Source organism: Esox lucius, chromosome 25, assembly GCF_011004845.1.
Source record: "Esox lucius isolate fEsoLuc1 chromosome 25, fEsoLuc1.pri, whole genome shotgun sequence".
NCBI classification, from domain to species: domain Eukaryota; kingdom Metazoa; phylum Chordata; class Actinopteri; order Esociformes; family Esocidae; genus Esox; species Esox lucius.
In genome coordinates, this window is record NC_047593.1 from 8,523,936 (window position 1) to 8,540,746 (window position 16,811).

Below are 16,811 nucleotides of genomic sequence, written 5' to 3' on the forward strand. Positions count from 1 at the left end.
ATAAGCTCATGTCATTTGCAGGAACACAATTTACACTGTAATTGTTTTTATGTTGATACAGGACATGCCTCGATGTAGCTAGTGGTATGCATTCAGGATTGTCTGGCTTGCTAATCACAGAAAGCGGAACAGGAAGCATAGAAACACTCAGAAACAATGGTTAGCTTATTATGTTTTAGTAATTCCGACGGTGAGGAAACATACTCAGATCTGGCTAAACACCAAATGAGTTCTAGAGGGGGCAAAATGAGTTTTCATAATGTCAAACACTAGTTGTTGGGTGGCGATTAGAAAGGTACTAGCAGGCAGAAACCAGTAGCTAAGCCTGTGTATTCATTATCTTTGCAGCTTCCGATTTATCTACCTGTTGAGTTCACATTAACAGATAAACGCTTAGCCCTTATACAAAAAGCACATTCGGGTATGAGAGTATTTACTCATTGTTCTCTGTCTCTCTCTCTCTCTCTCTCACACACACACAAACCAGTGGGAGAGACAAAATAGTCTGAGCTGAGGAGTGTAATTTAAGCAGAAAGATAAATGGAATAATTGATCAATCAGGCATTCACAGTCTGTAGATACAGCTCAACAGAGCTTGGCCTGAATACACACGCATACATTAGTAACGCTAACTCTTCTGTGAATTGGAACATGGCATGAGTTCAGATTCCGGAGGAGTAAGCAAAGTGCTCAGATTGAGGGTCTGGGGGAGGTGGATTCCCCCCTCAAGGGGTATTCCAGCTGACTGTCAGTGTCCTGTAGGTAATCCAATACATATCAGTCTGGGGACATGTGGGTCTACAACTCCAGAACCAAAAGAACGAGTATCAACACCGCCGGTCCAGGGAAATACGGAGCGAGGAACTGAACTCGTCCTCACTTACAAATCCAACAGGAAGAGTCGCGGGGGGATGAGAAAGTCGGATCTGGCCCACTGGAAAAAGGAAGGACACATTTGGAATTCAGTACGGAACTTTCATGGGTAACCCTTCAACTCAAGCCACAAGAGTGCAATGGGAACTTAGTTGATTGGTGAGACTCAGAGCCTGGATTGAACAAAATCTAGTTTTTTTTTAACCAGGAGAACATTCACTGAGAACTCACGAACATATTTAAAACTATTTATATATTTCACTGTTAGTAATATACTATGGCAGTTGTTCACATCCAGAGCTTTGCAATGAAAAGTCAGCAAAGTCAGCAGGCAAGCACCATGGTCTTTTAGAGCTTTGACTTTAAGCCAGTGGAGTGTGTGGCTGAGAGGGGTGACATAGAAGAGCCTGGGAAGATTAAACACCAGACGGGCCCCAGCGTTTTGGATTAGTTGCGGGAGTTCAATGACACAAGCAGGAAGCCAAGCCGACAGAGAGTCCAGATGTGAGATGACAAGTGCCTGAATTAGAACCTGTGCCTCTTCCTGGGTGAGAAAAGGTTGTACTCTGCCGATGCAGTACAGCATGAACTTTGAGGTACAAATCTCTGCTTTGAGGTTTGCAGAGAACAAAAGGGTGTTATGTTAGGTTATACCGTGGTACTTTTGCATTTTGGGAGGGGTACACCTTAGAGATGTTGTAGGAACCACATGCGTGCATATTCCTATTTGTGTGCAGTTCGTGTGCATATGTGTATTTGTGTGCAGTTATCCAATTTGCCCACAGGTAGGAGGTGTCCATAAAAGCGGCTGGTGTCTAGGCCTCTAGGAGAAGATGGCTGGCAAGACTTAAAATCATTTGAAAAAAAATGCCACGGATGTTGTTTTTTTTTGTATGCATTTTGTTTGATCAGTGGACTTCATTTGTTTTATTGTTGTTAGGATCATTGGTTTATTTCGTTTGGAATAATTTATTTTGTTAAAGAAGACAATTAATGGATTCGTAATGATTCAATACAAACAATTCTGGATATCACGTTATTGTAAACAGATTAAGATTAAGTTATTCTCCATATTGGCTAAAGGTACAAAGGGAAAGTGGAATTAAGCCAATACAGTTGTCAACCATAACGAAGATATCTTGGAGAAGGCATTTCACAGTAGGAAGAGCAGCTCTGTCTTGTCAAGGCTGAGCTTGAGGTGGTGGTTCTACATCCAAGGGAGACATTTGCCGGGCACACAGAGATGCATTTCGCCGCCTGGGTGTCAGAAGGGGGAATGAGAAAAGTAGTATGTGTTATCTGTATATGTATGATATGAGTGTTATCTGCATAGCGATGATAGGAGCGACCATGTTATGAGTGACTTTCATTTCCCAAGCCTTCCTCCCTAACAGTACTGGATAAGATCCAATTACACTAGGAAATTAACTGACAATGTCATGCGTACAAATCCAACACACCCCGTTACAGTACACTGTAAAAAATAAATTGATATGGGTGCATTATAAGGGACAACAGACATTTCCCTGTTTACTTTCCTTACACAGTTTTACTCTTCCTCCCCCATTTACCCTTCCCTTTCTTACACTCTATCGTCACTTCTGTCACACGAAACAGAATACAAAGTAGGGCAATCGACAAGGTAAGCCCAGCCAAGCTGGTACTGTCTGATTTGGCATTTGATACAGAGCGCTGCCTGCTCAAATCGCGAGCCATAACATTTCCAACAGAAGAAAACCGAGTCGGCTCTGACAGGCATAGAGAGCAGTCTCAGACAAACAGCCTGCAGTTGTGCAGATATCATATACACATAAACACACACACACACACACACACACAGCTATTCACAGATATACCTTTTCCGTTTTACCATCCCATTCAGTACAAGTATAATCGTAAACCCAAAACTCAACCTCAACCCTAAACCTAACCCCCAATTACAACTACTGACCCTACTGTAACTTTTACCTTCAAACTTTTTACTGTGTCCCAACAGGGATGGTAAAATATGTGCACACACACAGAGACACAGACACAGAGTGCAGCCCTCACAGTGTTATCTTTTTACATAAAATATCACATGGAGATAACCATCATTAAATTAAAATATGAGGCTGTTGCCACCAACAAACTGACTGCTCAGTCACTTATTTTGATTTATAAAACTTCCAAATGGGTTTTCTGACAGGCTTAAGGCCTCTGAGAAACAAAGTGTCGGCCCAAGTTTTTGCACCTGAGGGGAGTTTATCAGCCTGAACATATTATTTCCTTCTGTATAATTTCCTATTGCTTTTGGGTAGTGCCCAGATCGCAAAAAAAGTGTGCCCTGTCCATATTATGCAGTTCTCTTGGCAGTTTTTTATATAGAGCAATGCAAAAAAATATTATAATATTTTATTCTGTGGATTTACCATACAAACAGGCTGCTATTAAGGGTCATTTACTTAGTAATAAAAAAAATTAATGAGGGGTGCTTTAGGTGCATCCTTTAAAGGAAAATAATGACCACCCCATAATAGAAGCTGACAGAAATTCCTCTGACGGGATATCGGCCCTGTTATCATAGTGGCCACTTCCGATTGAAATTTTACTGTAAAAACATGTTTCTGTGGAGCTCCGGGATATTGCTGTAAATTGCATAATCCTTTTTTCTAGTGGTATCCCAGCCTGCTTTGCGGCTGGTAATTCTGCTACTTTTCACATTTGCTGTGACTGTTTGGAAGATGCAAGTGCATTGTGTTTTGGCCAGCCTGTTGTATTGTCCAGTGATGCCCTTGGGAATAACTTGTGATGGTTGGGGGTGGGGGTCAGGAGTTTGTGGACCAACCCTAGAAGTAAAGAGCACTCTATTTGTTAAGATCCTATATGAATAACAGTTATTGTATCTAAGTGTGTCACTTGGTTCTCAGTTTTGTTGCATGATGAATGTAAGCGTGTGACAGTGAAGAGCATTGTCTTGCAACTAAGTCTCCATGTCTTCTTTCAACCCTGTGACTGGTGAAACTTGCTGCAATATGTTACAGTTAAGACAGATGTGCGTCTGTGAAGTAACATATGATATAGGAGAATGACTTTCTGTTGGTAACAACCTTTAAGACTCAGGCCAGTCAACTGAAATTGAGCCTGGAATCAGAACAAGGGCTAATCATTTTGTAATCGTTTTAATCACATGGAAGAGGTCAATATATCTCACCTTGTTGTATTTCTAACCTGTCGCGCACAAATACCTATTGATGAACGTGCATATCTCAATCCCACTATGAGCATTGTGATGTTTTCAACCTTTTTTAACAGAGGACATTTATTATGATTTGGCCCTTGGCCCACATTGTGGCAGGCACCTTCGAGAAGAAAAAAGATTGTGTCTACATTTCCGGTATTTGACTTGGCATGCATCCTTCTGTTCCTCCCCTGAACAAACAGACTCATGTCACTACCTGGGGTCATCCATTGAGGGTTTCCAACCCATATCATGCTTATTTCCATTCCTCCTCTATTTCTTTGTCTTTCTCCTTCTCTATTTCTCTTTATCTGTCTTTCTTGCTACATCTCCTTCTTTCTCTCTCCCGCTGTGTCTCTTCCACTTCACTGCTCATCTGCCTCCTCTCCATCTTTATTCTGTCTCTACCAACTCCCTTTCACACACCCCCCCCCCCGCCACACACACACACACACACACAGACACACTCTAATTCTTGTTTCCGTGAGATATGATTGTATATAGTGCAACTTGCCAGGTGTGTAATTGCAGGGTGACAACATGTCAATCAGTTAATCACAAGAAAGTCTGGACAGAGTTCAGAAAAAGGGTTTTGCAGTGGATATAAAAAAAGATCATTCCCATGTCTGTCCTTCCAAAATGTCCCTCTATTTCTGACATGCTACACTCGTGGATCCCATCACATTTATCCTTGGCCGAAATGTAATTTTCTTTCCGATTCCAGTTTGACAGGAGAGCAATGGAGAGTATGTTACATCGTAATTATGTTTTACCTGTTTTATACAGGTTTTTTAGTTGCAGAGTCGCCAGATAACCTGTTTTTTAAAAGTGACGAAAAGAAATTTACTATAGGAATGTAACATTTTCTCTCAGATGGCGTCACGGTATCTGGCACTCATTCTCAACATTAAGCTATCCACCAGTCCAGATTTCGGGTCTTAACTGTGCTCCAATCGGATGAGTGACTCAGAAGCCTTGTGGGCAATTACAATTGGTATTGCAGAGGTATCATCAGCAAGGATTCCCTGATCTTAATGCGCTTTCTCAAATGCCACAGACAGCTCAAACACCAGCAATGAAAACTAAGAGACATGGGAAGCAGAATGTCTTGTCAAATGGGGGAATTAGGCGGTAAAAATTATGATGTGATTGCAACCACTTTTGCCTGATAGGCAACACATTCGTATTTTGCTGAGCCTTTGTAATCACATTGGGGAACGCAAAAGTAATTGGATGGTGTGAGACTGGGGTCAAACAAGAAGATGAATGCCAAGCTGTTTTGGGCAAATGCACAGAAGCATCAGAGAGAGCTTTCAAGTGAGTGAGGGCAGGTTTGTGTTTGTGTTCATAACATCTGTAAGACTTAAGCATCATCCAGTGTACATTCCTCAAAACATATGTGAAAATGAAGAGTTTTCCATTCATACTGAAAAACAAACAGTCCCGCAACATTACTTTAGAAACCCTAATTAGAACCCTAATTACTTGCCAGGACATAATTTGTTTCGGTTCTTCCTGTAGAGGAACCCCCTTTGCCAATTGCATACAGATAAATCTTCCCTTATCTCGAAGTGTGCAAAAGTTCTCTTCCCTTTTTGGAAAGAATGGACAGGCAAATGGAAAGTCCTTCATGCCCATATCTACCCCAACTGAATGTACTTAAATGTAAATGCAATGAAGTAGCCCAGTAATCGAGCACACTTCAGAACGAAGATGACAGGAGTGTGACCATGTTGCTAACCCACTTTAAAATGTCCTATTCATTGTGTGTTCGCAATCCCATTACACCAAACCAGTATTCAATTGGTGTATTGCATATCTACTCAATAAAGACCGACAGGGAGCACATCCCACAAACAAATATCGACATATCACTTCCAATGCACTTACTTGTAGCTCATAAGTAGCATAGAAGTGTACAAGCATGCTAATGACGCTCAGCTAGCAAGGCCTCACCAGAGCGGCTAAAAACAAAATCCGATTAGGTTTAAGATTAAATCTCAGTCGTTCTGCTCAAGAGCACATCGGCGGGGAATGGTGTCCAGGGCCCTCCGCTCGTCGCCTCATCCCTCTAACCTCCGGGCTACGGGCCGCTTCAGCTCCCCGCCCCGAGCCCGCCGCGCGCGTCACGCCCGGCACACGTCAAGCAGAAAGAGGTTTCCTTATAATATCATACGCTTTAATGTGGCTGTCCTGAAATGAGCATGAGGTGGAAGATAGGCATCGGGCCTTCTGAGGATCTTTTGTGAGTTTGTCACAGGCTTGTGGATCATATGTATTTTATTAAGCTTCTCGAAATAGAATATAGGATCGGCATTGTCTGGCAGACCATGTTGAATATGAATACATTCAAAGGGAGATACCCATTGGTATCAGTCCCAGACAAAAAAAACGGAATCTGGAGCTGATACGTACAGCCCCAGACACTGGATTTTAATAACTCCCGCCCAATCAGACTGATCAGCCAATAAGTTACACCGGGCAGTCTTATCTGTCTATGACGCGTATCTCTGGTGGCCGTGCTGTCGGAGTCTGCGTGCTACCAAGGCAGTTAGCATCACCAAGCAGGCTTGACGGCGAGTAGTATTGGCAGAACTGCTCCGCCAGGTACGCGGTCCTGAGACGCCGGGGTCCTTAACACACGGCCCGGGAGTGATGCAAACAGACAGCAGTGTCAGGGGGCACGAGGCCACGGGAGGTCACATTTAACTTATGGGGCAAAAACATTATTAGAGTAAAAGGGAGACCGGTTGCCAGATAGGCGGGTCGGGCAAGAGGAGGTATCGAGTTGAAAAGAGAAAGTCAGAATGGGTCATGGAACAGCGAGGGAAATTGACAGTGAGAGAGATGGAGAGCGACAGAAAGATTAAGAAAGAACAAAGAAAGAGGGACAAAAGGACAAAAAGAGGGAAGGAAAGGAAATATTCGCTTGGCGGGTCAATTAGAGCCGTAATAACTAAGCTGTGTGAAAAGGACCCGGATGCAGCCAGACAAGTTATAACCTGGCAACAGCGTCACCTGGCAACAGCTGGGGTATGTCAGGATCAAATAAAGACAGGCGGAAGTGATGATTTAACCTCACCAATTCCCCAGGACTACTTTATTACCATACTACAATGTGGAAAATAGTAAAACTAAACACCCTTGAATTAGTAGTTGTGTCCAAACCAGGTGCAGTATTTACCCTAGGAGTTAAAACAAGTATTTAGTTCTCCCCACCCCCTCTGTCACTCCATACCCAAGGGGACAAAACAATAAGTATTCCGTTTTCTCTGTTCTTTATCCACCCCCATACCCGAGGAGTCAATAAAACAAGTATTTTGTTCTCTCTCTACTCACCCCCTCTCTCTCTTCATACCCAAAGAGTCAAAGAATAAGTAATTCTCTGTGTGTGTGTGTGTGTGTGTGTGTGTGTGTGTGTGTTTGTGTCTTTTTCTCGCTCCTTCCCCGTGGGAGTTGGCACAACAAAGAAGTGTCAAGACAAACACTGATAACAACTTCAATAACAGCCGTCATGAACCGCAAAACACCCACACAGCACAATCCAAGCCCAAACCGAATGTACTCCAACCGAAATCCCGGCGCCAGCACCCACCTGCACTGAGCATTACGAGCTCGGTCCACAGCAAGGCAAGATAGGCTGGTCACTGGCAACTACGGCTGAAATACGAAAGCATTTGCTATAACACAAATAAGAGACCCCTCTTAATGCTCACTTGGCTATGTAATTGCAGAAAATACATGAACACACACTGGTTTCTTTGAGACGCACTGCTCTGCAGACTAACATGCTCCTGAGATTTGACTTGTTGGAAGTAACTCGTAATTAGGTGCAAACACAAACATTAACACCACTTCCCTCAGGTCAGGGTTAATGACTTATTTTTTACTGAAATATGACCGGCGATAAATGGGGTATGACAAGAACTAAGGAAACCTTTGATTGGCCGGGCCTCGCTCTCTTCGTCTTCGCCCTATAACATTATGTATGCAGCTCAGACACACACACACACACAACGTACAGAGCACATACGGCAAAGTCACCTGTAGGTCATGCTTCTTCTTGAGTCAACCCCTTTTACCCATAATCCCTCTTGGTCCCGACGCGCCCTATGCCCCGCCACTGCTTGATCCTATAGTGTTATTGGTCATCACAGCAACAGATGTTAACACAAGTGGACTGCTTTCTAAGCAAAGCCCCACTTAGAAAGTTGAACAAGATGTGATTTGTTAAATGAAAATGGGTCATCGCAGTTTGGACGTTTTGCTTTGACCATTTGTTATAACCCTGTTATTACACTGAGGAAACCAATTTATTATTATTTATTACCAATTGTTATGCAAGTTGTCCCTCAGTAGTGCAGCGATGCTTTCGTGAGTTTTTTAATTCCAGATAGTTAGTGGATGGTTATGAAGAAACTCAAATCGACAAACAGAATTAAACATTCGGGCACAAGTCTATCCATATCTAACTAAGAGATCCAGGCAACTGAAGACAGGAACTGGAGCCACCGTTTTTTCTTTATTAAACATCAGCGTTCACCCCCTTTTTTCATTGGACAGTAAGATTTTCTTTTTTACCGCATCAGCCAATCAGTTTCCCCGCCTATTTCTTAAGGCCACAACGCTGAAGTCAATGTCTAAGTAGATTTGTGAATTGGGGTTTCAAGAACATGGCTAATGATGCTTTTTTGGTTCAGCCCTGGGAGAAAGCAAGCAGGTGAGCAACAATATGTCCAATTATGCGGATTTCAAGTACAGTATAACATCTCAGCCAGCCACAGTTCAATTTCAGCCACCGTGACGGTGGACACCTGGCACGCAAACCGCTTTTTCAATCAAAAAGCGGTTTGATTGAACCCTCAATCAAACCGCTTCAAGCTGCAAGTCTACCAACAAACGCTCCCGTACGTCGCACATTCTGAGGGGGAAAAACTCTGAAAACTACCGATTCTGCCAATTCACTCAATTGAGAATAACATAAATATCTTGTCCGACTGTTGTTTCAAAAAGCAGAATTGTCGCCGCTTTGTTTAAGCACTTTTGGGAGTTATGTTGAAGCTACAGCCAACATCAAACATCAAATTATTCCGTTTTAGATTTTGCACCTGTGTTCGTAGAGCACTTCAACATTGCGGTGAACACCCAACCAAAATCAATTGTTGCAACTGGCTTTAGTAAATGAGTCAGTGCCAAAATGTTCTCGCCCCATTCTTCGTGAGGTAAACTCAACATACCCATCACGTCCAGATAATAATGATGTACCATGTTTCAATCAGCAAAAAAAGCATTGCAACAAATATTCCAGTTATCAAGAGGTTAAGATTGAAACGTGTCTTCTGACTGAACTGACACACTGAACAGCAGATTGTCAGCTTGGCAGACCAAGCGCTTCCTTTACAACCCCCTGTGTATGTTACTGTCCATTGCTCATTAAGATAATGAAAATGACGTGGGTCAAATATAAATAATGTACTGTATTTGTATCTCTGATACGGTATATGTGAAAAAGTAAGTACAACTCCATAATAGTTTATAGTTTTAGTGAAACTCTAACCATATATTCATTGATAGGGGTAACTCAATTTAACAAGTTATAAAAAAGCTTTGATTACCATTTACCCAGTTAAAATAAACAATTGGAATTTCCTGAGGTGGAAAAAGTACATCCCTACATTCGCCATCACATAAAATGATTGAAATTAGAATCAGGTGCACCAAAACAGGGAAAATGTTTAGATCACTCATATGTTTGGAGGGAGCAACCTTTCGTAAAGATGAGAAAAGTCACTGGTTTTAGCTTAAAACTATACTATTAAGTGATCTTTTACTTATAATTTACCAGATGTAGTTTCAAGCTGTGATTGTATTTAAATGGTATTTAAAGTGGATTTCCTAGACAGAACAAAACAGGATGTTCGAGGGAATCACTGCATTTAAAAATATATACATTTTTCCTTGGGGAGAGGATTTCTTTTTCACAGACGCACTAACTGGACATCACTGTACTGTACCACTTTCCATTCAAAATGTTTTGAAACAAAGCCAATGGGATATTTAAAGTGCAGCCTTCAACTCTTGTCACAAACAGGGACATATTCAAACAGCGCTGAACACTAAATGACTGTGAAATGCTATATTATGCTAGCAGCAATAAAAACACCAGAGGATTGGTGGGACTGGATTGCTAAATGATAAAAAATAAATAAAAGGCATTTCAGGGCTTTCAGCCAAACACGCAAAACTGAAGGCAATGAAAAACATAGGATGTGATGAAAGCATCAACCATCCAATAAAAACAAACTCTGGGGATCTCCAGTAGCAAATCAAATCATACTTTGAGCAGCTTGGGAAGTTAATTAGGACTTAATTGTAGTTGATCATCACTTCATTGAAATGGGTGGCATGCTGGTCTTTGTAACACTCTTACTTCCAGGCCTCTCCTACCCCACTCAGGGATCGAACCGGAGACTCCCCGAACACACTGACAAGCCATGAACCCAGGCCCACCACCATCACCCCTCTGAAGCCCCAGCCCACAGTGCAACTTCAAATTCCTTGTTCCCAAGACCTATTCTCTAGCAACAACTAGCATGATGAATGGAATGACCTGTGCTCAATCATAAACTGGGATGTAGTGTTGATTTAATTGTTGAGTTAACACAACCCTGGTCATGGTAAAAAGTAAATATGTCCCTGTAATACATTTTTGATTAAGAGGGAAAAGTGTAATGCAAAAGGGTGAGCATACTCTTTATTTGTGTTTATTTCCACCACACTGGACCAGTGATTGCACACAACAAAACAAGCAAACTTGTTTATCACTTGCCCTTCAATATCCCCAACAAGCGATCAATTTCAGTTTGTAGCAATCACAATGCACGTAAAATCATAGAAATAGCTAATCAAATGCACTAGATAGTTTTATAATAATATAATATAAAATATAATAATATCGTATTTAGGGTTCATGTACAGTAACTGCACTAAAGTTCAGTTTTGTATTGTGTTGGCAGCTACTGGTAAAACATAGTGGGTATACCCCTTTAATGTTGCAGGCCTGACTGATTCTTGAGTTCAGTGAGGCTGTGCTAACGAGCCTACCATTTCATGCTGAACACAGCCTCAACTGACCTGGTGCCATCCAATACACTCGTTACTCATGCAGTTCCATTTCTTCGGATCAAGAAACGAATCGATATTGACAGCCTACCTTTAAAAAGTTGTCTGGTTGTGGCCACAAGCGGCCTGTAAGTGACTCTTGGTAGAACACAGTTGCTTAACTGCTCTAAAGTTTATTCTCATTCACAAACTGCAGCTGGCCTCCTATACGATTCATTCTACAAAGCGTTTTTCTATGAATAACATTTTATACTTCTTGCACCATGCAATCAATTATCAGTTCCAAATGTATTTTTGTCCTCGCTATGCTGCCAGTAGCGTGTTTTTTTTTTTGTCCAGCGCCAGTGAAAGACATTTGCTGGTTAATTCTAATTTAGATTCCAATGCTACCAGCAGGTCAAACAAATGACTGAAATGAACAAATTATAAAGGAAAAATCACAAACTGCACATCGCTACCGTGCCGACGCAAAACAGATCGAACTTCCCTTGACACTGGATCGTTCGGTCGGTCGTGAAGAGGGGCCCACGGATGGAGATATATATTATTTGTCCTATTGCCATAATAATTATTTATTTTATTCATGAGGCCCCTGACAATGTGTGACCTGAGGCAACTGTTTCTTCACTGAACACCAACACAAAACAGCATTCTTCTTCTGTAACGTTGAAAAACCTACTGTATGCAACAGTAGTTCGAGAGAGGGGGAGTATTTTCTATGTTATTGACCCGATATTGACATGAGCTGGGTATTGTACACTTCCTGGTGAGTAATACGTCTATATACACTGTTCAAAAAACTGAAGGGAACATCGGGTCTCGATGAACAAAATATATTAATCATCAAAGTCTTCACTGTACAAAATTACGTAACAACAGGCAACGGAAACCAAAATCACCAACCAATTGAGGGCTGGATTTAATGGTATAGAGGACCATTTGGGAATCATACGTGAAAACTTGGATGGAATTTAAGAAAGTACTGATACTTCAGTTTATTTTCATGCATGTGTTTTCCCATGCCACAAAATCCTATTTTTGGTCAGAATCAACAGACTGTTCTGAAAAGACTAGAGTATCTGGTAGCTTTAAATTGGCACCGATTTATCAATAGCTCGCAGACAGTCACAGTTTGTGTTTACATTGACAAAGATATGCAACAACCACATCGAACATTATGTAGCGCTGTGTGTCAACTCTGTGCCAAAAGCACTAGATTTGTGTTAATCAATATGGCCGCCTTCAGGCATATGAATTTGACAGTGACACTTTTTTTCTCTATATATCTTTGCTTTGCTTGAATAGAAGGTAAAATTGTGAGGTCTTTGAGTAAGGCATGCACCATCTTTGGTAACTGGGCTGGAAAATTGCTAGTCCTACAGAAAACAGTGCCGGCTTAAGCCTTAGAGAATTTTGATTTGGGGCACCCTCTCCCATATCGGTCAGGGCCCCCTAGCAGTTTGGGACACTAAGCAACCGCTTATCTGGCTTAAGCCTAGAACCGGCCCTGACTGACAGGCATTAACCTGGGGATATGGGGAAACTGGGTGGCTGGCCTGCTTTGGGATCATCAGTGTTCATCCAATGCTGTTGTGGAAATGTTGTTAGAGAGAGAATTTTTTTTGTCTTTGTGCACCTCAATTGAAGCTTTTGGCATAAGTCCATTACTGACATCATATAGCGCCAATTAGTGTTGTATAGAAGGATGAGTGAAGGCTGAATGGCAAAGTCAATGGCATCAATGTCAGTGGTTTCATTCAGAGCAGATATTCTCACATGGGTCGCACTTTAGGGCTGCAAAACAATTTTACATAGGCCATGTAACTCCATTATAGGTACAAAACCCATTCTTTCACCTGTTTTTGCTCAAAACGAGTTCAAAGATGTGTTAATAAAATCTAATTTAAAGAAGATCCTACAACGAAATTACACTGAGACAATACCGGAAGCATCTCAATAGTCTAACATATGGTTGTCCCTTTTCCTTCATCCGGACTGACATAAATGGACTGGACAGGGGAAGCAGTTGCATTATTATGGACAATCATATACAGTAGCTTGTATGCAGTTCACTGCACATGTAGGATATGAGAAAAGGATTGGCAGACAATAGACCCCTCAAACTCAACTCTGGACCTCGAAGAAAGTTCTACTCCATTTTTTCATTGCCACGGTCTAATCAGGGACTTTTTTAGGAAGGGGACACCAGGTGGGTGCCATTAAAGATGAGGTAGAACAGAAAATCAGCAGAGCTCGTAGGGTAAGAGTTGAGGACCAGTGCGTTTTGACTATTCAGATGCACCCGTTGTGGTGCGTTTGGATGATCTGGAGTCCTATTTATTCTTCTGACATTCACAAAAACTGAATTCGTTATTGAAACAGTAGAGGTAGCCACGATAGACTATTGAGATGTCCCCAGAGAGGTTACACTCCAAGATGTAAACCATCATGCAAAATGTAACTTAACAAATCAATCGGTGTAATTATTTAAACGATTCTCCCAATGTGGTCTTCTGTTTTGGTTATATTTGTCCATTCTATTAATAAACCTTAATCGGCGATTGCGCAATTCTGTTTATATCAAATGGAAAGGATTATAATGACAAATCAGGATGGAAAGGGGGAGGAGAGGATGGACATTACAGGAAGTCTTAATAATAATCATATTTCTTCACATTTGGGGGATGGGTTAAATATGACTAACACAAATCCCCATAGTGATATAGCCTACATCACACTACCGATGCTATGCGAGTTTTCAGATTTGGTATGTCTCAAATAACCGTATAAAAGAAAAATTGAAATCATCAAAGAAGATACAAAAATAAATAGAGCGGTCATTTTTTTGCTGCACATTCCCTCAATCCTGACAACTCTGTAAGTATGCGTGTAAAATACCAATCCCTTTTAACTGAAGGAAAAGCGCACCAGCGAAGACACAATTACAAGCGTGTATTTAAATATCGATCATTGTCATATTAGCTTTGACAGTACGCAGAAAAACAATCCCAAACTTAGCAGTCACGTTTGCCCATACTTTACCCTCCATCCATCCCTTTTCCTCAACGACACCGGGCGTCGCGTGTCAAACTCCAGGAGTATTTTTCATTCTTGAAAGAGCGTCATCTGTTTACCAATTTTAGTTTTGTAATCTTTATCTGCTGGCATTGTCTTAAATTCGTAATTTAACCTAAAACAATTTTCCCTGTCCTTTATTGGCAACAGAAAATGTAATCTAGGAGACATTTTATCGTACACAGAGCTCAGCATGCGATGGCTGACTTCCATGACATAATATCATTATGTATTTGATATTATGTAACGCATGTATAGCCTATCGTATTTATAACTGATTTGGAGTATAACGTAGGCTTATTTGTTTTTAATTGTTTACCAACGTTGGGTTCTGATGATGTGGTATGACAGCTGAACTAAGCTCGATATATTCTTCCAGAATCAACGGGTAAGATAATACTATGCTTAATTTACAAGCGCAAAATGGCGTTTTTGTGTTATAAGGAGTCTAGCTTTAAACAGAGAAGCAGTTTGTTAGAATGCGTCTCCAATCATTTATTTGGCAAGGTTCGATCTCATCAGAGCATGCATCGTGCACAGAATGCTAGAATTCGAGGGCGCGAATCAAACTTTCTAGCCTCTTGGCTCTGGGGGACAAAGTACTAGACACGAAACAACAACTCCATTACATGAACATTTAGGCTACCTAAAAATACAACATACACACTGTGTATTACAGAAAAGATCATAACATTTCTAAAGACAGACTGGACGCCTTCAGCATATCACTAAATTCCGTCGCGCAACTACTTTCCCCATATAGCTTTACGCACAAACGGAGATTGCGATAGCAGTGATTTTTTTCACCCATAAAGCACCAGCCTAGTAAGTTTGTTGATGTCGACATTAAGCCGTGCATCTTTACAGAAACGCACTACTGCTTTGATGTTATCATAATTCGGAATAAGAACAATAAGGTCATTTCAAATTTCATACAGGGAAACTTTCTATCATCTTCGCTGCGGGACCACCTGTAGTAGGTGAGTGACTACACCATTTATTGAGGGCATCCTTATAAAACAAATACAACATACACATCGGGGTATATGATCATTTTCCGGGATACCAACCAGATTAAACCTATTAGAAAACAAAGCGGCACGGTATCCTCTTACAACGCACGGATGGAATAACTCCAAATGACAACCGCCACCACTTATCCGTAGCCTCACACACACTAATTCAGTGCGATAGAACCTGTGTTACATTTATTTCAATAGATGTAGAGTACGGTATGTTTGTAAATTCCCAACATAAAACATTAGCCCACTATTATATGCATGTCGATCGACAATTGCGCGTGCACAGTACGCAGATTTACCCAAACGCGCAACACTTTTGGCGATTAGGTCTCAAATGCATCAATACAATATGATAGTATCAAACACAACACATTCAAACTTTGTTCTAAAATATACCCAATAAACGCAAAGACGTTGTTTACTTTTACCCACCTCATTTGCAATATGATACGTTACTCACCTGCATTCCTCAGCTTCTTATTCCGGTAGACAGAGAAAATCACCAAAAGGTTGCCCAAAATATCAACCACAATAGTGAATATCAGGAAGCACCCCAAAGTTGTAGTAACCCACCGGGGGCGATTCAGTACTTCCTTGTACGGGTCCAGCGATGACCTGTTCAGATAAGACCCATTGATAATCATTGTATATTTAGTAACTTTTCCAGTTATCGAAATAAACGTGCTGCCAGCCCCATGCGTAGTCTAAATTTTGGATAAAGAGCTGCCTGGGTATTTTCGAGTGGCTTTACTCCTCTCCATATTGCCCGTTACAGCTCCTATAGAGAACTTCTGTCTTCTCCGTACTTACAATGCTTGAGTGTCAGTCTACACTTGTGTGCAGCCATCGCATTGTCGGTATGTGACATTCATCAGCAACTTTTAGACCTTCCCAAGGAAAACGTGATGACAATGAGCCGGTGGAGGTCGGTTGAAAGATTAGTGGAAATGCTGCCTCCAAGAGGTAGAACGAGAGCAGTGTACGGTTGACGTCTGCACTCTTTTCCAGTCTGCTTTGAAGCCTGGCTACGAGCTCGCTACTCATTCATTGCTTCCAGCGACCCGTCGTCCCTTTATTCATGCTTTCATTCATAATTATTCATTCAGATGTTGTGAAAATCCATATTGAATAAAGTTGTCTCCTGCTTTTTAAAATTGCATATGATGTGCATATTTTGGCTAGCTTATGGTATTATGATAATCATATAAATAATATCCATTAACAGAATAATTGCCATTACTATGTTAGAGACTATTGTGTAAGTAACCATGACTTATTGATATAATTGACAGACAGATTTTGACAGAAGTATGGATGGTCATGTGTGCTTTGCCTAATACATCCATATAAAATGTATGCTCAATATATATGAATGGTGAGAAAATGTATTTCCACGGCCAATTTTCCTGTGACACAACTTGCATGACCCCTTCCTCATCTTTTAAAATACAATTTTCCCCAGGACCAATCATGTGCTTTAAAAAATAATGGACGGATAA

The 16,811-nt window shown here is 41.1% G+C and overlaps 1 protein-coding gene across 2 annotated transcripts in view; it reads right to left on the reverse strand.

Moving 5' to 3' along the window:
- Nucleotides 1-16,193, reverse strand: part of mtnr1aa (melatonin receptor 1A a) — a 31,963-nt gene extending 15,770 nt beyond the window's left edge. The window contains exon 1 of one of the 2 annotated variants that reach the window (XM_010891598.3): nt 15,773-16,193. In XM_010891598.3, the coding sequence (XP_010889900.2) occupies nt 15,773-15,956 (184 nt within the window). In that variant the 5' untranslated portion in view covers nt 15,957-16,193. Of the gene's footprint in view, nt 1-14,257; nt 14,461-15,772 lie in introns of those variants that run through there. The other variant, XM_034291043.1, reaches the window with a different exon arrangement.
- Between the last annotated feature and the right edge of the window lie 618 nt (nt 16,194-16,811).